This window comes from Camelus ferus, chromosome 4 (genome assembly GCF_009834535.1).
Source record: "Camelus ferus isolate YT-003-E chromosome 4, BCGSAC_Cfer_1.0, whole genome shotgun sequence".
In the NCBI taxonomy this organism is placed as follows: domain Eukaryota; kingdom Metazoa; phylum Chordata; class Mammalia; order Artiodactyla; family Camelidae; genus Camelus; species Camelus ferus.
The window spans coordinates 7,727,013-7,751,501 of record NC_045699.1 but is presented as its reverse complement, the minus strand read 5'-3'; the positions used below and the strand labels follow the sequence as shown (position 1 = coordinate 7,751,501).

The 24,489-nt window shown below is 36.6% G+C and overlaps 1 protein-coding gene across 4 annotated transcripts in view; it reads left to right on the top strand.

The window, feature by feature from the left end:
- Positions 1-1,025: 1,025 nt before the first annotated feature.
- The window catches only part of NAA35 (N-alpha-acetyltransferase 35, NatC auxiliary subunit), an 84,732-nt gene continuing 61,268 nt past the window's right edge, over positions 1,026-24,489 (top strand). The window contains exons 1-6 of one of the 4 annotated variants that reach the window (XM_032477483.1): positions 1,026-1,128; positions 2,178-2,306; positions 11,999-12,032; positions 15,050-15,164; positions 15,937-16,011; positions 17,911-18,078. In XM_032477483.1, coding sequence (XP_032333374.1) covers positions 2,183-2,306; positions 11,999-12,032; positions 15,050-15,164; positions 15,937-16,011; positions 17,911-18,078 — 516 coding nt within the window. In that variant the 5' untranslated portion in view covers positions 1,026-1,128; positions 2,178-2,182. Of the gene's footprint in view, positions 1,129-1,150; positions 1,450-2,174; positions 2,307-11,998; positions 12,033-15,049; positions 15,165-15,936; positions 16,012-17,910; positions 18,079-24,489 lie in introns of those variants that run through there. The other 3 variants (XM_032477479.1, XM_032477480.1, XM_032477482.1) reach the window with 3 other exon arrangements.

Below are 24,489 nucleotides of genomic sequence, written 5' to 3'. Positions count from 1 at the left end.
TATAACCACCACCACCACAATCAAGATAAACACTTACATCACCTCAAATCACCTAGCCCTAGTCCAATTAATTCTTCTTTGATACCCCTCCACCGCCCCACCAACCCTGGATTCACTGTTTTCTGTCCCTGTAGATTAGATGTCTTTTTCAAAGTTTCATATAAATGTAATTACCCTCTTTTGCTCACACGTTGATTTCCTTTGCTCAAAATAATGTTTTTTGAGATTCATATTTTTGCGTGTCAAGTAGTCATCCCTGTTTGTCGGTAATTACTATTCATTATGTGGATAATTACATATCATTGTCTGGCTATACAAGTTGTTTAGATTCACCAGTTGATGATCTTTGGGGTCATTTCTAGTTTTTGATCATTAAAAATAAAGCTATTGAAAATTAATGTACCAGCTTTTGTGTGGACACATTTTCATTACTAAGTAAACACCTAGGAGTGGAATTGCTGGATCACCTAAGTGTATGATTAATTTTATGATAGAACAGAACCCGTTTACCAAAGAGGCTGTACCATTTTGTATTCCCATCAGCAACATATGAAAGGTCCAGAGGTTCCACGTCGTCAACATTAGGTACCGTCTTCTAAATTTTGGCCAGTTTAATGGCTATGTAGTGGTAAAGATGCGTTTCGTTTCCTACCGTACTAGCCCACTTATTTAAAACTCGTTATTAATTTAGAATAAGTCTAAAAATATGTGAAGGGTCTAAGAAATTGACTGGCTTGATTATGCTGAAATTTTGTTTCCATTTTTCCTCACGAAATCCCCAGACTGTCTAGGAAACATAAATGCGGTGTCAGGCAGCAGTAGCTCGATGGAGCTCTCGAGGCTGGGGTCTTCATTTACGGACCCAACATCTACCGTCTAGGTATGTTAACCATTGCTTCCTCGGGCCTCCGCGTCACCTTTCTAAAAATTTCCCAGGGAGCCGCGCGGGGCGAGGCGGGGCGGGTTCTGGGCCTCTAGGTCCCGCCCCTTACCGGGACCCACCTACTACCCAGGACGCGGGCCGAGGCTGGAGAAGGAAGGTAGCTTCCGGTCTCGCGATTGGCTCTAATCCCGCGAGAAGAGAAGATGGCCTCCATCGGTCGAACGGCGGCGGTGGCGAGGAAGGGGGTGCGGCCGGGGAGCTCGAAGTCTCCAGGCGTGAGGGAGAGGGGGCGGGGTCGCGCGTACTGGGCGTACGCATGCGCGCACAAGGACGGTCGGGCTGGGCTGAGAGGGGAGGGGGCGACGGCGGCCGAGGCGGCGTCGTAATTTCCGCGGTCCGGACGGTGAGTGGCGGCGCGGGTGGCCAAGAGAGAAGTAGGTAGGGACCGGCGTGCGGAGCCGTTGAGACTTCCTCCCTCCCGTGTCCGAGAGTAGCAGCCCCCCGCGTGTGTGGCGGACCCTGGGGACGCCAGGTCACCCTGCGGCCCCGGCCCTCCCGCCGCGTTTGGTAGGAGCTGCGGGCTCCCCGGTGCCCGCTGCCCGCCGGGGCCCTGGGCTTATCCAGTGTTACCGGGGCGACGACCTGGCACCGGGCGTGCCCGTCCTCCCGCACGAGGACAGCCCTGTCCTTGCTTCCGTGCCCGTGGGGCCGGGACCGGGCCGGGCTGACCCAGGTGGGGAGGGTCCCCGCCTCAGGTGCACCCCCGCCCTGGGCCCGGCGGCTGGCACCTGGTGGTGCTCTCCCTCACGCCGCGCCCGGCGGATCGGCCCTGCAGGGGTCCGGCCCGGCCTGGAGAGGTTGGCCCAGTGAGCTCCGGGCCGGTGAGGGACCACCTTCACTTGAGTAGATGCGGCACGGGGTCCTGGGCAGCGAGAGGGGTCCCTGAAGAGAGCTTTGGTTATTTGTGGCCGGTGTTAAAAGTTGGAAGCTCTGGAGTTGGTTTTCTTTGGGCTAGTGGTGGGATGGTTTGTGGTTTTTCTTCTTAAGTAGCCAAACTGTTTATGAGCCCTGGTAGGTGGTGGGCTGTTAGTAAGTGAGCAGCAGGTAGTGTTAATTAACGGTGAGATTTAATTGCATTAAGGTAATTTTTTTCAGTACCGTCCACAAACTCAGAAGAGCTCTACTTAAACAGTTTAGTAAGACTTCATCTAGTATTTAAACAGACACACATGGTTTGCTAATTCTCTTGCTCTGAAAGCTACATCCTTCTTTTACACTAGTATTACTTTTGTAGGCATAATGGTTATGAAGGCTTCTGTAGAAGACGATGATTCAGGATGGGAGCTCAGTATACCAGAAAAGATGGAAAAAAGCAATACAAACTGGGTGGACATAACCCAGGATTTCGAAGAAGCTTGTCGAGGTGAGTTTGAATTTTGGGATTAGAAGTTCAACATTTGGGAAAGGGTACAATAAAAATCTGGATTGTGATTTCTAAACTGTCTCAATAAATGAAAAAAAAAATCAACAGGTCAGTTTGGTTTACTGAGTTTGTTAACCAACCACACTTACTCATTTGCTATACTCTAATTTTAACTTTCATATAAAACCGGTTTAAGAATGACACAGCATTAAATACAGATGCTGAGGCAGTTTCTTCTGTTAAAGTTTTCTAACTTTAAATAGCAGGTTAGAGAGCACATAGCAATAATTTTGAAAGGTGGAAACACAAATTCTGTTGCCCTAAAGACGGTAGTTTTATCGTATATTGGAGGTTTGAAAATGATCATATCATTCCCTGCTTAAGATCCTCCGGGGGCTTCCTATTGCATGTAGAATAAAATTCAGACTTCTTCCCCATTTTCCCATGACCAATATGATTTGGTGCCTGCCTACCACTCAGACTTTATTTTTGTATCACTGCTCGGGTTGGCTCATTGTTAGTCATGAGGTCCTTATTTCATTAAACACACCGAGGTAGTGTCCCCAGGTCTTCACATAGCTGGCTCCTTCCCGACGACTTAAATGTTACTTTCCCAGTGGTGTCTTCTCAGAACAAGGAATCTAAGTAGTTTCACCCCTTCATTCTCTTCTATTCAACTCCGTCTCAGTTTAATCACCCTGTTTTATTTTCTTTATAGCACTCATCTACTGTCAGAAGCTATCATTTTCAATTATTTCTTGTTTATTGTCAGCCTCACCCACTGAAATGTAAGCTCTGAGAGTGCAGAGATCCTTTTGCTAACCCTAGCAAACAGAAGGTTGCCTGGCACATAGTTCAATAAATGCTTGGACGTAAGTGATTGGAGAAATGAGCATGTTTGTTGTTTGAGGGGAAAGTGCCTCAGGGAGAGAATGAAGATAAAAGAAAGGAATAAATGATAGAGTGAGAGCTTGAACTTTAAGAGAGGATGGTATCTAGAACATAGTAGAGAAATTGAGGGGAGAGAATAGGGACTTAGAAAGAACAGAGGTTAGGATGGTGAAGATACGGGTATATTTCTCAGTGGATGGGAAGGAATGGTGGAAGGATTCACGCCTTAATGGCTTCTATTTTGGTGTTTTGGGTTTTGGTCATGGTGGAGTGTGTTTAGAGTAGTGCTCTTAATGAGAGGAGCAAAGACTTGGAGCAGCTGCAGGTGGAAAGGGAGCCAGCTGAGTATAAGCAAAGAGATAAATCATGTGCTTACCCTTCGAGTGTTTTGAAATACACGTCTAGTTAAAGTATGCCTAAGTAGGACAGTGGAAAGAACGTTAGACTGGTAGTTGAGGGACTGCCCGTATATGTCTATCTAAGGGAGAGAGAAAGAAATGTAAGTTACAACGTAATTTTTGTGCTCAGTGTTCTCAGACTATCAAGTGGATCACACCTGTCATCTTGCACTGATTTTAAGTGATCTGCCTTGGAGGGCTGTCATTATGAACCTAAATGGGAAAAGGTTTTATGAAGTACATATGGCTTGAGTTAGGCCTTAAAAGAGTGGTCAATATTCTATTAAGTGAATGTGAGGGAATTGCTCTAAACTGAAATGAACTATTAGAGCCAAAGTTCAGTGAGACCTTTATGTTTGAGGAACAGTGAAAACTTCTGCTTCTCGTGGAAGGAACCTTGAGTAGGAAATATGGTTTAATACCTGCTTCAGTGTGGATTGAGAGAGGGTGGTATATTGTTTTGTTGCCAGTATCAAACCATCCTGTTAACTCCTCCATGATTAGCTCCTGCACTGTCTCAGGTGGCTCAAATGTGAGGCATATGTCTAGAAACGAAAAAGTTGATAGAGAATTAATCTTCTTGTGTGGTTTTAGGACTGAAGGCTGTTAGCAGTCTTGAGTCTGTGGTATTAATAATTTGTTTTCCCTTCTTGAAATAATCAGATTCTTAGCCTTGATTATGGTTTAGACTTTTGTTCTAACAACTTTCTAAAAACTAAGTTTAATACAGATGTTGTTACATCTTTTTCTTAACTGTCAGAGTGGTTTCTCTTTGGCTAGACTTCCGTGATTTTAGTGAGGAGTACTTTAAAATAATCTGCATACTGATGGCAGCGTTTTCATGCACATTTCTGCTTACTCTTTCAGTGGCTCTTCAAAGTCCTCGGGATCGAATTCTAACTTCCATCATTTCTTTTACTTCCTATTAGGCAGATGGCACACATTCCCTCCACATTTTCTATAGCTGACACTGAGGGGTTTTTTTTCTTTTACATATTATTTTGACTGTCTAGCACCATTACTATTATTTTGCCTGATATGTAATGGATTATTTATCTAAATTATACCTCTGAGCTTTGCTTCTCTGGGAAACCTTGCTTAATTCAAACCATCTCATTTTGCTACCTGTTAAACCTCTGCTCTTTATATTCCATTTGGTTGTCTGTATTTAGGTACTTTCTGAATTGCAAACTCACAACTTAAAAAACTTCACTTAAACATAAATGATCATAAAATATACACTGCAGCTGCTTGTTTTGCCTGCCACATTCCCTTCTTCCACATGCTCTCTGGATAGCCAGCAACCTCTCCCAGGATAAGGACACCACCAGATATCTAGAGCCTAGAGGTAATCCAAGGTTGGCTATCATTACTTTCATTCTTTTAAAACTCTGGTCTTGAAGGATATGGGCCTATCCTCCCATCCTATTTTCTCCTCTTTTTGATGCCTTAGTTCCTTCTTTCTTACTCAGTCTTTATTACAGATATCCCTGTTTAAGACCCCCTCACCCATCTAGTTTCTATAGTTCTTGCGCGGTACTTTGCAAAAACTCCTTTTGCTGCTTTCCCTTCCCTCATTTAAAATCTAGGATGCTTAAACCTCTTACTTCTCTTCCTTTCTGTTCTGTCTTCTCTCACCCAGAACAATGTTTGTCTTTAAGAATAAATGAATAGTATAAGGCCATGTTTCTTCAAACCAGTCTTGGACTTGAGAAGTTTTAAGAACCACTGCGTTACATTAAATGCTGTTGTTGTGGGTGGTTGCCTGGAACCAGTATGATCATGAACACAAGCTCAGGCACTGACATTGTGGCAATACTTGATTATAACGTTATCATCCAGTTGGCCTGGGATATGTTTCCGTAATCTTAGAGAGGTTATCATTGAACTGATTACATAGCACGTAACAATTATTGTTGAAGAAGTATAGATTCTTGATAAAACTTTAATGGACTTTCATCCCACCCCCTCAATTCATGAACTCCAGTTTGAGAATGATTGTTCTAGGCATTTGCTATTTGTTACCATTTTAGTCTAAGTGGAAAAAGATAGGCAGAGATTGTCCTGGTAGAAGATCTGGGCAACTTACAGAATATTTTTTTAATTGATTTTGGTTTTGGAAATGAAAATTATGTTTTCATTGTTCCATACTATCAAGAATACTTTTGATATGGTGGGGCATGGGTGGGTTGAGCAGCACTGGTAATTGTGGATCACTCTTGTTCTCCACCAAGGGTGATTTTGTCCTCAAGGGACATTTGCCAACATCCTGAGACATGTTTGGTTGCCACAGTCAGGGGTGGGGCTTTGCTGTTGTTATCTATGGGTACACGTTAAGGATGCTGCTTATCATTTGATGCACAGGAATAGCCCCGACAGAAAATAATTTTTCTACCCAAAATATCAGTAGTGCTGTTTAGTTCACTCCATTTAGATTACTTTTTTCAAGAATGTTCAGCTATCATTTAACCTCTTTGACCTTGAATTCTTTAATAAAAGGACATACAAATATTGGATGCCATAACAACTAGCCTTCAATAGAACAAGCAGTAGGAAGGGAATGCAACCTTTGTTGTATTTTGAGGGCTCTGCTGCATTGTTGAATGCATCTTACGAGATTTCCCCCTGAATTTTATACTGTGTATCCTGTTTATGTTAGGAGCTTTGGTCATTAGAAAAGGTATCCTCAGAAGTCACCACTTTCCCCCTTTTAGCTAATTATTTTAGTAATCATGATTCTAGATAGCATGCTTTTATTGATGTTTCTTGATTCCCCTCACTCCCATTTGGACATTATCTTTAGACTTCCCCCATGTAGTTGTAGCTGTGCAGATGTTATTCAAAGTGAGCCAAGAGGAAGACTGTTTTTCCCTTCCTACACAGTTGTTTTATGTAAAAAATATTTACTCAAAAACTAGGTACTTATCATTAATTCTTCCTTAGGCCCTTCACCAATTGTCTAAATCTTCGTAAGACATTCAGACACATCAGAAATTATATTGTTTTTATCTCCATAAAGAAATTTCTTCTCAAGTCTCTTACGTTACTCCAATCTGGACTTCTTTCTTACCTGGTGTGATTCTGAGATCTTCCTTCATCATCAGCCTGGGGTTTCTTACTTTTGTCCCTTGTTTTAATTGGACAACTTAATTATCTTCCTGAGTAAAGTGCATGGGAGATACCATTTTTTGAGGCTCTGGAGGTCTAAAAATGTCTTTATTCTGTCCTCCCACTTTATTGATAATACATCTGGGTATGTTTGAGAATGTTGAGTGCATTGCTTAAATGTCTGGTGACATCCTGATTACTGAGCTTTTATATGTAACTTTTTAGAATCTTCTCTTTATTCCCCATTTTCCAGAACTTCCACAGTGGTTTGCTTTGTTGGTAACTCTGGAGTGCTTTCACTTTGATCTTTCAGTTCTGGGAAACTTTCTTGAATCACTCTGTTTCCTCTTTGTTTTTTCTGTATTCTCATTATGGAATGCTTGCTTTTTGGATATTGAAACTTCTAGGCTGATTCTCTGTTTTTTTCTTATCCTTTCATGCCTATTTTCCATCTCTTTGTCTTTTTCTTCGATGCTTTGAATGGAATGATTGTGTTCCCCCAAATCATATATTGAAACCTATTGCCAGTGTGATGGTAGTAAGAGGTGAGGCCTTTGGGAGGTTCTTAGGTCATCAGAGTGGAGCCGCCATGATTGGGATTAATGCTTCTATGAAAGGGGCCCCTTGGAGCCTCCCTGGTCCCTTCTGCCATATGAGGTTATTGCAAAAAGATGACTGTCTAGGAAATGGGTCCTCACCAGACACTAAATCTGCTGGTGCCTTGATCTCAGACTTCTCAGCCTCCAGTACTGTGAGAAATAGAAGTTTTTTCATAGACTACCCAATTTACGATCTTTTTGTTATAGCATCCTGAATGGACTAAGACTCTCAGCTTAATTTTTCTTATCTACTGTAATGTTTTCAATTTCTAAGATATATTTTTCTTCAGGATGTTTCTTTTTTTTTTTCAATAAAAATGTTCGGTTATTGTTTCAGGGTTGCACTATTTAATCTCTCTAAGGATAGTAATAGTTCTTTTGAAATTTTGTTTCCCTACATAGCATAGTGTCTTTCCTCCAAGTTGCCTTTTTTAGTTTGTTTCCTTTGGTTTCTGTCTTTCATATTAGGAGATTACGTCAGACATCTAAGAATCCTTTGTTACCTATCTAAGCATAGGGGGTCAAAAAGCAAATTGGAAGCTCTGAATTTTTGAGCAGGACCCCTCTGCTTTGAATGTCAGTGTCAGGTGATCCAGCTTGGTTTTTCTGTTAGAGAACTTCTGGTGTCAGTTATTTAGCTCCTTCCTCTTAGAAAGACTATATTCTGTACAGAAAATTTGTCTGATCTCCTCCATTGAGTTTGAAGAATTGACTTTCTGCCTGTGATTTAACAGTAAAGTTGAGGGAGAGACCTGGAGTTTTCATATATTCACTTAATGCCCCCTCTTTCCGGTACTGAATCCTGGCCTTCGAATAACCTTCTGTCCCTGGAGATTTTACCCTCCTCAAAAAAAATATTCAGTGTTATTCAGGATGAGGGAGTGGTAGTTACCCTGCTCTGTAATTTAGGGTAGGATTCTGGGTTCTCTGACAGCCCATCTTTATCCTCACTTTCAGAGGTAAGTGGTAAATCAGGTTGATTTTGGCCTTCTCCACTACTGGCTTTATTTTCCTTGGGTTTGCTAAGAAACGACTTGTCTTTCTGCTTCCAAGTTTCCCTAATTTTGTTGTATTATTTCTGCATCTGTTTTTCCTCATCGTTTGGGTTCATAGCTTTCTTTTAAAAAAGAAAATTCCCTTTAATTGTTTAAATTAGATTTCAGGAGGGAGTTAAAGGTAGTTGCATGTGTTTAATTGGCCACCTTTACCCAAGGGTAAACTTTAATTCATCTGTTTAAATATCACAATGGTATTAGATTTCAGTTAGGTATTCAGTAGGCCCTTCATAGTGGCCCTAGCAGAGAACTTAACCATAATTTATAATGTTATGTGTAGAAGTCTATTCAAAGATCTGTAACACCAGTTTACAAATGATCTTCTCATTTATAAGATGGCAAAATATATATGCATTATCAAATAGTTGCATGTTTTTCTCATCCTGTTAGATTACTTTTTTCAAGAGAGTGATCATATGCTACAGGTGTTTAGCACTGCTGCAAACCGAAACTCCAGCTGCAGATTTTGGTTCATTGTTCATTTCTAAGGCAAAAGGAAAGATATCCTCAGTAAGATATCATGAAATTTTCTGACCCACAAAATTAAGTTAAATTTTCTCACAGCAGATCTACTTGTGCCTTATGAGAATGAAGATAGAATAAAAAGGCAGTTAATTGTCAAGGTTGTAAAAAAAAAAAAATTGGAATCATCTTTTCCTGGTATCTGACTTTTCCCTTTGTTCTGTGTTGACTAAGCTATATGTATGCTCTTGCACCTACTTAAGGTTTTAACTTAAAGGTAGAGTAACTTTTGGTTTTTATCATTGTGTTAACTTAGTCCAGTGGTTTGGTGTGGTCCATGTTTCTTAGGTTCTCGAAGACCATTTCATGGGGTATGCAAGGTCAAAGCTATTTTCATGTAATACAAAAACATTAACTTACCTTTTTGATTCTAATTTCCCTTATTAATCTACAGTGGAATTTTCCAGAGACTGCATGATGGGTGACGTCATTGCCCTGACTGCTAATGATAAATGCACATCTATCTCACTAAATTTTTTGAGAAATGCCGCTCAGTTGGATAAGACCCAAAGTACTCATGTCTGTAGTAGAAGATTCTTTGTCCATTTATGGATCGTGCAGTGAGAGTGCTTGTACTCTGCTTAGTGAGTAGATTTTAAAATTTACTACCTGTAGTTTATTAGTGAGTGGTCTGATTACTGGTGTTCTAAGGGACTTGACAGAGTCAGCTAGTAAAACCATTCATTTTGCAGATGAGAAGGTCAAGGCCCAGAGTGATTGATTTGCTTCTAGGTCTGTGGCGTGTTTTTATTTTTAAGTTCAGTGAAGCTATTTGGTACCCAAATCTACCCTGAGTGTATGATAAATTATTACAGTAGTTCTCAATTTTTTTGGTTTCAGTACCCTTAAAAATACCCTCTTATGCTTTTAAAAAGGAATGCTTATGTATGTTATATATATTTTGATGTTTATTATATTGGAATTTAAAAAATACTATTCATTTGAAAATGATAATCAACCCATTGCATGTTAACATATTTTTTAAATGAAAAATACATGTATTTTCCAAAACAAAAAATAACTTTGAAGAACAGCATTATTTTATACTTTTGAAAGTCCCTTTAATGTTGGCGTAATAGAAGTCACCTGAATTCCATATTGGCTTCTGTGGTCAATCTGTTGCCACATGTTGTTTTGGTAGAAGTATATGAAGTAAATCTGGCCTCACCAAATATGTAGTTAAAAGATGGAGGAATCTTTTCAGATAATTATGGATATTCTTTTCTGCTACTACACCAAAACTTGACAGGTAGTAGTTTCTTAAAGATTAGTTTGCAGTTTGGAATCTGAAAGTGTGATCAGTGGACTTTTCATGCTCTGTTACATTAAAATATATTGGTTCCTCTTGAACTTTGAATGGTTCTTTTATCCATGCCTAATTTTGTAACATGCATTACCACTTGGAAAGTATTAGTTCAGTGAGTTAAGCACATGTTCCAAATGTTGGCATACTTCATTCAGTATTAAAACGCACATTTGTTAATATCACCACCAATATCATCGGAAAGCTATTTTAAATATTAGGACACTGTAACATTCACAGTGACAGATACATGTTTTCCAAAATTCTGATTTTTTTCATGAAAGCTCAGATTTTATCATTGGTAGTAAACATTGTCATTTATTTTCCTAAAGTGACGAACTCATTTATTTTAGAGAAAATGCCATATTCTCAAGTCTGAATAACTATAACTTGTCATTTATTCTTTCAAGTAAAAATGATGTTCCATGATAATGATAATTGTACAAGAGCTTTTCCTTGAGACAACCTCTTAACTTTGGTATGCGGTGGAAGTGTTTACATATTCTTCCCATTTGTCAAATAGAATATTAAAAACATATGTACTCAGAGATTGAGATTTAATTAGGTAAGTCAGGACCAGCACTAGGATGAAGTTAGTGAGGCACACAGGGTAAAAATTTAAGAAGGCACCACCTGAAAGTAGTACCTCCTTAAATTTTGCATGCTACATTCCTTACTTGTGCCCTGGTCCTGGCCCTGAAATTAATTTTTAATGCTCCATCTGAGACTTCTTAAGTGAAAGTGCATGGAAGTGAAGAATACGCTGTTTATCTTGGGGCCCCTATCTTGATAAGTGCTGAAGCTACAGACGTTTTGCTCTTTTCCTCTCTGCACCGTTGCTTTTTCATCATCGATGTAAGTGTCAACACAGTGAAAAAGACAAAAAGACTGCTTTAGTGTTATTATGAAAGTAATTTTAACATCACAGACTTTTGGGTTCCCAAACCATCTTTGAGAACCTCTATATGTTCTCTTATGCTTTATTATAGTATTTTAATAAACACTTCTCATTGATTTATCTGTTTTGATACATGAACTTTAAAAATTAGTATTATTTAACTTGTGATTAGCTGAGGGGATTAGTAAAATTCTGAAAACTGCTTCTTTATACTTTCCAAAGGATTTGACCATCAATTTTTAAGCTCCTTAAGAATGATACAGTCACTACTTCCCATCTTCCTTGCACATTGCAATCACCTGGAGTGCTTTAAAACCACTGTGTAGGTCACATCCTTAGAATTTAATTGGTTTGAAGTGCTGCTTGGACATTGAGATATTCAAAAGCTCCCCAGTTGATACTGATATGCAGCCAAGATTGAGAACTACTGCTTTATAGGGGTGATTACTGTTTTGATCAGCTTGTTACTCAAGTGTTTTCTATATTATTTAAATAAAATGTAATTTAAGAAATAGTTTTGACACTTACTGGGACAAAAAGAGATTACATTATGATTCCAAGTGGTTTAAAAACAACTTGAGAAATAGCATTCAATTCTATGAAAACGTTTACTTAGGGAGAAATATACTTGTGTTTTTTTTAAAAAATGAGGCTGATAATTCCAGTTGTTTTATTGTGGCCTGTGATGGGTCACTTGTAAATTCTCAAATGTTCAATTTAGAGTTAGTATTTAAATATTCACTGGGTAGAAGGCATTATATTAGTAATAGAATAGAAATGATATGACTGTTCCTTAGAAAAAAGTTTAAAGGACTGCAGGAACATTTTTCAGGTGCTAATATTTTGCTTCATTTTTTTGTTAAAATTAAAAAATATAAATATGGTATTAAAAATTTTTTTTCTCTTTGTTTCTTTTAGAATTAAAGTTGGGAGAACTACTTCATGATAAGCTGTAAGTATTTGTGTTCTTTGAAATTGTGTAGTGATATTTCCACCTATTTTGTCTCACGTGCAGTAGTATATTCCTTGAAGTCTGAGTAATTTACATTTCTGAGCTGTAAGAATAACACTGATTGCATATTTTACCCTTGGTGAGCTGTTTTGGGGTAGCTGACCTTAATTGTGATAGGAAATGGGAGTACCTAGTGAAACTGTGACTTACGGTCTTTTCCTTGAGGATAGGTGTACAGAATGTGGAATTTCTTGAAGAAAAGGTATTTATTGTTTATCATATGTCAATAGGCTGGTTGGTGACTAGAGATGAGTGACTAAATGCCTAGATGAAAGTCGATTGAGAATCCCTAGAAAGGTAAAATAAAAGGAAAGGCTTGATTATATTTATACTCCCACAGATGGCCTTAGTTTCTATATTGCTATGTCCTGACTCAATTTTCAAGGTTGGGAGTATGAAATTTTAAATTAGTAAGTAGACAAAACTGGACATTTGGTCAGGGAAAGTAGAGCATGAAATTAGTTCTTCTTAGGCTTTAATGTACATCAGAATCATCTGAAGGGGTTTTTGAAACACAGATTGCTGGACCTCACCCGCCAAGTAGTTCATTATTTAGTAAGTCTGGTGTGGGACCACACAAGTTGCATTCCTAACAAATTCCCAGGTAAGGTTGATGCTGCTGATCTAGGGACCACACTTTGAGAACCACTGTGGTCATCATTTTGATGCCTCAGGCAACTATGGGAAGGATATAATGAAATCAAACCTCAAGCTAATACAGGAAAGAATGTGACTTCTGACACAAGATTTGAGAGAGGCTACTAGAGGACATAGGCCTCCTCTGCATTTCCCCAAGATTTTCAACACTGAGCCCAGGGATCATGATTGCCAGCAGCCCACCCCAACCAACTATTAAAGTTGTATCCTTTTAGTCCATATCTCCTTTAGCTGTCATTTCGTTTCCCCCCAACATGTGCGGTCTTCAAGCCTACTATGTAACTTACTTATCTTTGTTTATTGTCTGTTCCCTCCTGTAGAATGTAAGCCCCATGAGGCAGGCAAAATTTTTTTGCTTACTCATGTATCTCAAGTGCCTAGAACAGTGGCTAGCACATAGAAGACCAGTATTTGTTGAATGCATGGAATAGCTTTTATAATGCTATTACAGTTTCTGTAGCAGTTATACTAATTAGGCAGATACCTCAATGATCTAGGGTTTTAATTGTGCCATTAAGAAATTTTCTTGAAGTTGTGGTATATATATATATATATATATATATATATATACACACACACACACACACACACACACACACACACACACACACAATGGAATACTATTCAGCCATGAAAAGGAATAAAATAATGTCATTTGCAGCAACGTAGATGGACCTGGAGATTGTTGTACTGAGTAAAGCCAGAAAGAGAAAGAAAAAAATACCATATGGTATCACTTATATGTGAAATCTAAAAATATGGCACAAATGAACTTACTTACAAAACAGAAACACAAACATAGAAAACAAACTTACTTTACAGTTACTGGGGGGAAGGAGTGGAAAGGGATAAATTAGAAGTTTGAGATTTGCAGATACTAACTACTGTATATAAGATAGATAAACAAGTCTCTACTATATAGCATAGAGAACTATATTCAAATATATTGTAACCTATAATGAAAAAGAATATGAAAAGGAATAATTAATATTTTATACAGTTGGACTTACCACCTTTTTTCCATGTAGCTTGTAAATTATTGAAGAGTTTTTTGTTTGCTTGTTTTAGGTTTAGAACTTAAATCTACTGGGGTTTATTTTTTTTAATTATGTAAATCAAAGATTTGACTTTTTCAAGATGGTTAGCCACTTTTCTCAGTAGTATTTATTGGCTAATCCATTGTTTTTCCACTGATTTGAAATTCTACCTTTATCATACATAATTTCTACAAAAACATGGGTTTGGATTGATTTCTCTTGATCTGTGTATGCTAGAATGCTTTTGATTATTATAGCTTATTATTATACCTTTGATATTTGGTAAATCCCTATTTATTGAAAAAATTCTTTTCCATTTCTGCACTATTTTCTCTTTTGGCTTGGTAAACTCTTTGAAAAATAATATTTGGGTTTTGATTTGCAGCATTGCATCACATTTATAGATGAGAGTTGTCTTCAGTAATATCATATACTCATATTGTCAGAGTATTTTAAATTAAAGCATTAAGAGGTTTGAGGGATTTCAGGGAAAGTGTCTTCCAAGCTATTTTTGATGTCTTACTGCTGCTGCGTTTCTGAGAGAAAGGATTTAGTATAACAGGGTAGATGTCTTTATTTTCCTGGTAAGCTAATGGCTTAGACTAAGCAAAATAGGAAGTCAGTAGTTTGATGGCCAGTCAGACTTCAGCTTAGGCTTTTCTTTTTTCATGTCTAAATTGAAGATGCACTAACTAATCAGTCCATAGTACATCACAACTATCTGCATTTATGGCTAATAAGCTGCAAATACCAGCCTGCCAGGTTTCTGGATTCTTTTTTCTTATGTAATTGCCAAAACTGTGGGCATTATATACTGTAATGTGACAGATTATTAGACGTTCAAGATGTAAAGAAAGTGAAAAAAATCAAGAAGTTACATTTGAAAATGGTTATTCCAAATATGGCTTTCTAAGTGTTAGAGAAAATTATTTAAAAAAGGCAAAATGAAATCCGTTGTAGATCAGTTGATCTCTTTTTTCCAAAAACTTCTAATGCGCAAACTTTTTGAAGGAAGAACAGAAAACAACTTTTCTTTCTTTCCTTTCCCTATAGTGCATGTAAAATAATTTAAGTACATGGAAGAATTTTTATGTTAAAAGAAGATTATTTAATTGAAATAAAAGTGATGGCAAGTTGGGAAGACACAACACATAGAATGGGATAGTTATTTAAAGTACTATAATAATTTTTGAACCATTGTGGGAATTTAGGTAAGCTTACTACTTCAGAAACAATTTGCAGAGTCAATTTTTTTATTTGTAGATTTGGTCTTTTTGAAGCCATGTCTGCCATTGAAATGATGGATCCCAAGATGGATGCTGGCATGATTGGAAACCAAGTTAATCGAAAAGTTCTCAATTTTGAACAAGCTATCAAGGTAGTCACCATTGTGCCTTTTGTGTTTTCTTTTATTCATCTGTTAAAACATTCTGGTTAATGATGGCAATCAAACTTAGTATATTAAAGTGTAATTTTCTTAAATGCATCTCAGTTATATAAGAAAGAGTTGGTTATCTCTCTTTTTATTGAAATTTTAATTGTTTAAGATCTTCATTAAAAACTTGCTCTAAATTTGAGTATGTGCAGTTTTTTAATTAATTTTTTAGAGTATTTGAGTATGTATTCAGATACCAGGGTAATTGGTTTAGGGATTAAATTTTATGTGTTAATATATTAAGTAAAGTTCTTGCAGTGAATTAGAAATTTACTCAATGAGAATTGATCTAGAAGTTCATTAATAGTTGCCTCAGAGTTTAACTTTGCATATTTCATGAAGAAAGATTTGCTAAGTAAATGGATGCTGTAAAAAATTTTACAAATAGTAAGTCAATTTAAGGGAAATGTTTTTTAAAGTGTTTATTTTCTTTGTAAGTGGTTTTAATTCATTTAAATATTTCATATTAATGCTTAAAACTAATTTGAACTGTGCTTTTAAAGTACTTGTTGGTTTGACTTTATTTCTTTATAAAGGCCTTTATTCTGTTTCAAATTAGAGAAGCTTTGATTTTCTTATTAAAGACCTGTTAAGATACATTATTTTTAAGAATACAGAGTCAATTTGGCATCTTTGGCTATTTTAAAATATTTACTGGACAAAGTAACCATAAATTTTTTAAAAGCTTATATGTCATATTTCCCCTTCTTTTTAGGATGGCACCATTAAAATTAAAGACCTCACCTTGCCTGAATTGATAGGAATAATGGATACATGTTTTTGCTGTTTGGTAAGAGTTGAAATAATACTATTATTGGTTCACTTAAAAACTGTGATTTACCTGAATTTAAATTTGAAAGTATATGCAACAACACTGAATATGAAATATGTATAATGCTTGGCCTAGTAGATGTACATAAGGTTAGCAGGCCAAATTATTCTATAAGATACAGCATTTTATCTTTTCATTTGGGTGATTTTAGGTTCTCATTTTTGGGTGAAAGGATATTTTCTTTCCAAGGAGGATAATAATATAGCCATTATCCAGAGTGCCCTTTTAATTCTCAAGATAAAGAGATTCCATAACTAAGCATGAAATTGAAGATTCCATAACTAAGCATGAAATTGAACGATAGAGAACTTTGGAATGGCTTTGGAGAGGTATTTTTTTTTCCTAATCTAGGGTAAATAGTAGTAAACTGGCCATTTTCTACTATGAAGAAAATCTTTTAGCGTTTTATATATGATGCTGGATAGGTTGTCTTCCCTAGACATTGTTGTTGAATTGTGGGAAAATTATCATTTGTACTGCCCCCTCCCCTTTCTGATTGTCCCTTTCTTTTTAAAATTTGATGTTAAATCATTGTCCCTAGAAGTAATTTAAAATTTCTTCATTTGTTCGGCCAGTAAAAGATTCATTGATTGCTGGTGTGTATGAAATACTTCTGTTGTGTATTTTATGTGTATGTTTTTCACTTAATGTATTTTATGGGTGTGTTTTTCACTTACGTCTTCAATCAGCTCTGTGAGATATCTGGTATCACTCTTAACGTATTTGCCTAGGGTTACATTGCTAGAAAGGGGTATAACCAGAATCCTGATCCTGATTTTTCTTCCTCCAAACCTGTCTCTTTCCCTCAAATATATTGTTACTATTCTATAGCAGTTTACAGTCCTAGTGGAATAGGATAAAAGGAGGCAAGAAGGATTTTTGTCAAAGTTGAGGAACAGTTCTGTAGACTCTTGGGGCTATATCTAAGTTTGGACTTTAATTCAGATCGTTTTTAGTCTGGAAAGTCTTCTGCACACTAGTAATACAAAATATCTATCTTAGAGAAATTTTTACATGCATTTCTCATTTTCTAATGTAGCATTTGTCTTCCTTTATTGCAGAATTCTTGGGTTTAGTATAAACTGTAACTGAATAAACTTAGAAAAATTATTTACACTCTCTTGACTCAATTTCTTTATATGTACAAGGAGAAAAATACCACCTTCCTCGAAGCATTAGGAAAAAATGAGATAAGATATATGAAAATACCTAACATAACACTTGGATGTAATAATCACTCAATTTTGGCTGCTATCTTTCTAGCTTCTAGCACATGGTACTTGGCACACGGTAGTCACTCAGTAAAATAGTGTTGAATGATTATTTTTGTGTTTTAGAAAGATCCCTCTGATTGGGGGTACTGAGATAGGTTGTAGACAGGAAAACAGTTGCATAGTTTCTTGCAGTAATCTAGGTGACATATGATGCTCTTGACTGGATTAGTAGTAGTGAGGATGAAAAATAAGAGTGAGTGGCTAAGAGCCTGGTTAAAGTTGTGAATTCTCTAATTCATGGATTTTTATTGACTGTGTTGTACAATTGATAGCTTTTGGATGCTATGTAAGGAGGCCCTCTAATTTCATTAATCTCCAAATATTTCACAAACTGAATTATATAGAAGAATATTTCCATATCTGTATCTTTCAGGTAATCATTTTTAATTTTTGAAAGAATTTAGTCAGTGAAAGTGAATTCTAGCTCTTTTGTCTTTTCTGACCTTCCTTTTAGTCATCTTTGAAATCTTGTGATGAATTACATTTATTTGAGTCTGTGGCACTCTGATGTTTGACTGTTGGATTAGACTTTTTAGACTCTGTGTATCGCCTTAAACATGTACATTCTCTTATTTCTTTATAGATAACATGGTTAGAAGGCCATTCCTTGGCACAGACAGTATTTACGTGCCTTTACATTCATAATCCAGATTTTGTAGAAGATCCTGCCATGAAAGCTTTTGCTCTGGGAATCTTGAAAATTTGTGACATTGCAAGGGAAAAAGTAAACAAAGCTGCTGTTTTTGAAGAGGTAAGATTTTGTAATATAAGAATTCCTGAAGCTCATTGATTGCCTTATTCAGTGTGGTGTATTTAAGTGATTATGTGATATATTTTTTGTCAACATGTATAGAGTTTTTTTTTAATGATGCTGTTGCTGTTTACAAATACATTGTCTAAAATAATCCAGTTCTCTCCAAGAAAGGACTTTCATCGTATTATGTATTCTTTCCATCAGTACCATTCATTGAATAGCCTTTGTGTACAGAGATACTTTGTTCTGGATGTTGTGGAGATTCCTAAAGAAAGTAGAAGAGAGCCTCATCCCTCAACTTTCTAAAAAATTATAACACGGATGTTAGTCTCTGCATAAGAGGAAGCTAAGGAAAGCAATGTTCTGAAGAACAATTTAGAGTATAAACATTTTCTTCCACTTAGTTTATCACTCTCAGAAAGTGTTGTACATTTTAGACATAGAAAGAGTTTTATCTCCTATCATAAGAAAAAAAAAAGATTTCAGATAACTGGTATTTCAAGGAGAAATGTGATAGCATTTGAAATTACTGATAAGTAATTACTTTTGCTTAATTCTTCGCTTTATTAAAACTGTTGTTTCTTTTTAACACTGTTGCTGATCCAAAATAATTATCTTAGCCTTCAACAATGGTTCAGAGTAAAGCTTTTCTAAATTTATATTATGTATATGAGAATAATTATATGTATGACTGTTGTGATTTCCACATTTGAATGTGTGGCTCGTGAGTTGTGTATGAAATGTCGTGTACTTCTTACACATTCATTGGTTATTTAGCTACGTATTTGAAATGATATGGGTGTCATGGAAAATCTTACCCATTTGGATGAAATTTTTTAAAAGATAAGTTCGAGTTAGTAAGTGAGATGAGACATACAAATTATTTTAAATACATTCTCAAAGTACATCTAAAAGGCCATCAAAAGTCAGTGGGACAGAGAAAGGATTTATTTATTAAATAGTACTGGAACAATTGGTTAGCACCCTTGAAAATTCTTCATCATTTTACATCTGCCTTAGTCCATTTAGGCTGCCATAACAGAATGCCATAGACGGGTTGGCTTATAAGCAACAATTTATTTCTCTTGGTTCTAGAAGCTAGAAAGTCCAAGGTTAAGGCAACGGCAGATTCAGTGCCTGGTGAGGGCCTGCTCCTGGTTCATCTTTGCACTGTGGCAGAATGAGGGACGGGGAGCTCTCTGGAGTCTTTTGTAAGGGCACTAATCCCATTTCTGAGGGTCCCACCCTCATGACCTGATCACCTCCTAAAGTTTCCATCTTCCAGTATTATCACATTGGAGATTACGTTTCAACATATAAATTTTGAGAGGACACAGTCTGTTTATTGCAATTGATTGACATGTCTTAAGTCTCAGTTTATAGGTTCCACCCTCTTTTTTATTTTTTATTTTTTGAAGCCTTGAGACTTTTTGCTAAAGAACTCTGTGGGTTCCTCCCCAAATCTCCACCTCCAAATACTGTCACACTGGGCGTTAGAACTTCACATATGAATTTGGGGGTGAGGGGAGCACAAGCATTCAGTTTATAACGACATCAAAGTAAATTGTAGATGGATAAAATACTTTGAGTGTAAAAAGTTATTAAAAATCAGAAGACAGTTTACAGAAATTAAAATGGCCTTTAATCATAAGGTGCTTAACCTCACTTTAGAAATGCAGATGAAAGCTGTCAGATACTGCTTTTTTACCTGCAACTGGCAATAATTAGAAATTTTTTTAAAGTTTATTTGGAAATAATTTAAAAATAACAGCAGTTATAGTAATAGAAGAAAGAACACCCACATTCAGCTGCTCTTAACCTGTTGTTTTTTTTTCTGTTTTCTGAACCATTGGAGAGTAAGTTGTATATATCATGAGCTTTTTCCCTGAAACACCTCAGTATCTCATGAGAAAAAGGGCACTCTCATACACAGCTGCAGCACAGTTACCAACCTCAGTAGATCTGTAATGCCAGTCCCCTGTCTGTATTCCATTTGTGTCAGTTGACTTAGTAATGTCTTTCTTAGCATTTTCCCATACAGTACGGGATCCAGTCTAGGATGTCCTGCATTTAGTTGCACATCTCTTTAATGTCCTTTAATCTACAACAATTCCTCAGTCTTTTGTTTCTAATGACATTGGTATTTTTGGAAAACATGCTTCTCTTCTGTTTCCCTTTCTTAATAGAAAGTTCTTCACTTTGGGTTTGTCTGCTCTTGCTCATGATAAGATTTAGATTATGCAGTCGTGGCTGGAATATGACATGAGTGATGTTGTGTCCTTCTTAGGGTATCATATCTGAGGCATACAGTGCCCATCTGCCCCTCAGTGGCGGTGTGATTTTATCATCTCATCAAGGAGTTAGTTCTTACTACTGTATGGTTACTGTTTTTTCCCTTGCATACATAATAAGCAATCTGTGGGGAAATGCTTTAAGATCATATAAATATCCTGCTCCTTGAAATCTCTCCCAGTATATTTAGTATCCATTGATGGTACTTGCTTGGACTAACCTTTACTGTGTTGTCTGCAAAATGACCTGAACTCTAGCACTCCCTCCACATTTATTAGTACAGGATTCAACTATAAGCAAGATTGATACATTTTTTTATGGGAGTGTAAATTCATACAACTTTTTAAAAGAGCAATTTGGTAATATCTGTACTTTAAAATGCACGTCTTGTTTGAGCAGTTTCATTTTTAGGAATTTAGCCTACAAATATATTTGTGCTTATACCCAAAGATCTATGTACAAGGATGTTAATTGTAGTATTGTTTGTAGTTAGGGCAGTAAAATCAATAGCTTATTCATGGAGAAACGTGACATTTTTAAAATTTAGTCTCAGTATAATCTAAGAAAAAATAATAATTCATTTTTCATCTAGAAAAGTTTTTAAAATGAGAACATTTAGTATTGGGAAGGATATGGTAACTTGGCACTTTGGTTTCTTACTAGGGGGAGTATGCATTAACACAGCTGTTTTGAAAACCAGTTCAGCAATGTGTGTACCAAGTCTCAGACATGCTGATGCCATTTGAACTGGTTAGTTCACCTCTAGAATTTAGCCTTAAAGAAATTGTTAGAAGTGTGGACATTTTGTGCCCAAATACATTAATTGGTTTTTAATAGTGAAAATTGGCATCATTCAAAATGCCACCATTAGGGTTATGGCTGGAAATAAATTATGGTTAATTTATTACATGTAGTGACTATATAGTGATGACAGAAAGTATTTAATATGGAAAAATGCATACTCTAAAAGGTAAAGGAGGCCACGTACAATGTAACCAATTATGTAAAAGATAAAGAAAACTGGAAGAAAATAGAAACAGAAGTTAGCTCCTGAGCTGGAAAGATGATATTTTTCCTGTTTTGCTAAACTTTTCAGATTTTCCAGATAAGTTTGTCTTAGTTTTATAATTAAAAAAAAATTATTGGTCTAGTAAAATCCTTAAGTGGCCTGATAATGAATAAATAAGAATGACTTGTAATAAACAAATAATTTCTTTGTCTGTTATGGATGTCTCTGAGTTCCTAAGTGCTGGTGTATTATGCCTCTGCTTTGTTTTTACTCCTGAACTGGAGACATTTTCAGTTGCCCAAAGATGTTTTTTTCCCTCAGTATCTTGCTCACATGTGCAAATGGGAACCACAGTTCCCCCATCAAACCACTTTCCGTCTTGGATTCTGTGTCTTGCAAAATGGTGTCTTTAGTGTTATCTTCGATTACTTTTTTTTTTAACCCCCTACATCCAGATTCTTTTATTTTTATCTTGCAAGTGTCTTGAGTCTGGTCACTGTTTTTTCTTCTCTGTCTTTGTTCCTGCTTTGGTTCATGCCTTTGTCAGCTTTAGGTTAGGCTCCTGTGAGAGTTTCTCAACTCTTCTCCCTGGCGCACTCTTTTCCCTCTAGTCCATTCTCCACTTGACCACGAGTTATTTTCTTAAAAAGGTCATCTGGTCATGTTCAGTTTTGCTATTTGAAAATCTTCACTAGGGTATGTATTTTAATGAAAGTAGTAATATTTTTACATAGTGTGCAAAATCAAATAGCCCACAAGACATAATGAAAAATTATAGTGCTCTGCTCTTTCCTTATCCATTCCATAGTAATATTCAATCCTTTTAATTTTTTCCTAGCATTTTTTCGTATATTTCTGTATAGTAGGCTTACAGTCTCTGGATTTAAGGATTTATCAATCTTTGACTATAATATAGTTTAGCAGAACGTTTTTAGCATATATTTAGCATTCATACAGTATCTCCTACCTTATTCCAATAGTAATTCAGTTTTAGTTATATCATTCAGTGCTGACATGATTGTGATTGTATAAATATAATGATAGATGAGCCAAAGTAGTGTATACTTTTTTTTCTCAGACAGATTTTTGTTTCTTGGAGGTGATAACTGCCTCTCCTTCTTGGTTAGCTTAGTTTTCTGTGTACTTCTTAATTCTTCTTTTCCCACTATTATGGGAGACAACACATCAGGTAATCCATATATTTGATCATATATGTATACATCTATATAAACATCAGGTAGTTAATAATTTTTTTTGAAATGCTCTTCTTGAACGTCTTTGTTCTCTTCAGGCTGGGTCAGTTGCTTCCTAGGCCCACTGCACAGCTGTCATCCCAGGTTTTTCTGCACCATTCTCCTGGGAGTTCCATTTTCCTCTCTTTGTTAGAGCTCTAGTTACCTGGGTCTTGTGACTTATTGTTCTTAGTTTATTACTTTGCTTGTGCAGCATCTCCAGTTCTTCAGGGAGACAGAGAATTTTTTGAGACCTTTCATGTCTGAAAATATCTTCCCTACTCTCACACCTGTTTGATGATTTGGCTGTAATAGATTTCTAGGTTGGAAAATAATTTTCCTCAGAATTTTAAAGGCATTGTTCCACTGATTTGTAATTCCTGTGTTGCCATCCTGATTCTTTATACGTGATTTATGTTTTCTCTTTCAAATTATGTAGAATTTCTCTTTTTAATGGCCATACCTTAGACTTAGTCTTTGTAACTCCAAATTCAAATGATCTTTGAAGTTTGAAGCACCCCATTCTTTTTTTTTTAACATTTTTTATTGATTTAGAATCATTTTACAATGTTGTGTCAAATTCCAGTGTAGAGCGCAATTTTTCAGTTATACATGAACATATATATATTCATTGTCACATTTTTTTTCTCTGTGAGCTACCATAAGATCTTGTATATATTTCCCTGTGCTATACAGTATAATCTTGTTTATCTGTTCTACAATTTGGAATCCCCCCGCCCCCTTGGCAACCACAAGTTTGTATTCTATGTCTTTAAGTCTGTTTCTGTTTTGTATTTATGCTTTGTTTGTTTGTTTGTTTTTTAGATTTCACATATGAGTGATCTCATATGGTATTTTTCTTTCTCTTTCTGGCTTACTTCACTTAGAATGACATTCTCCAGGAGCATCCATGTTGCTGCAAATGGTGTTATGTTGTCGATTTTTATGGCTGAGTAGTATTCCATTGTATAAATATACCACATCTTCTTTATCCAGTCATCTGTTGATGGACATTTAGGCTGTTTCCGTGTCTTGGCTATTGTAAATAGTGCTGCTAGAACATTGGGGTGCAGGTGTCATTTTGAAGTAGGGTTCCTTCTGGATAGATGCCCAGGAGTGGGATTCCTGGGTCATATGGTAAGTCTATTCCTAGTCTTTTGAGGAATCTCCATACTGTTTTCCACAGTGGCTACACCAAACTGCATTCCCACCAGCAGTGTAGGAGGGTTCCCTTTTCTCCACAGCCTCTGCAGCATTTGTCATTTGTGGACTTTTGAATGATGGCCATTCTGACTGGTATGAGGTGATACCTCATTGTAGTTCTGATTTGCATTTCTCTGATAATTAGTGATACTGAGCATTTTTTCATGTGCCTATTGATCATTTGTATTTCTTCCTTGGAGAATTGCTTATTTAGGTCTTTTGCCCATTTTTGGATTGGGTTGTTTCTTTTTTTCTTATTAGGTCGTGTGTGCTGCTTATGTATTCTGGAGATCAAGCCTTTGTTGGTTTCATTTGCAAAAATTTTCTCCCATTCCGTAGGTTGTCTTTTTGTTTTACTTATGGTTTCCTTTGCTGTGCAGAAGCTTGTAAGTTTCATTAGGTCCCATTTGTTTATTCTTGCTTTTATTTCTATTGTTTGAGAAGAGTGTTCTAGGAGAACATTTTTGAGATGTATGTGAGATGTTTTGCCTATATTTTGTTCTAGGAGGTTTATTGTACCTTGTCTTATGTTTAAGTTGAAGCATCCCATTCTTAAATCACCTCCTCTGTTTGGTTAAATCTAACCCTTTGCCTATTCTGCCCTTAAACCTGCACATCTCAGTGTGACTGGAAAAAAGCACATTCCCACTGATGCGTCCTACTTCCAGTTCA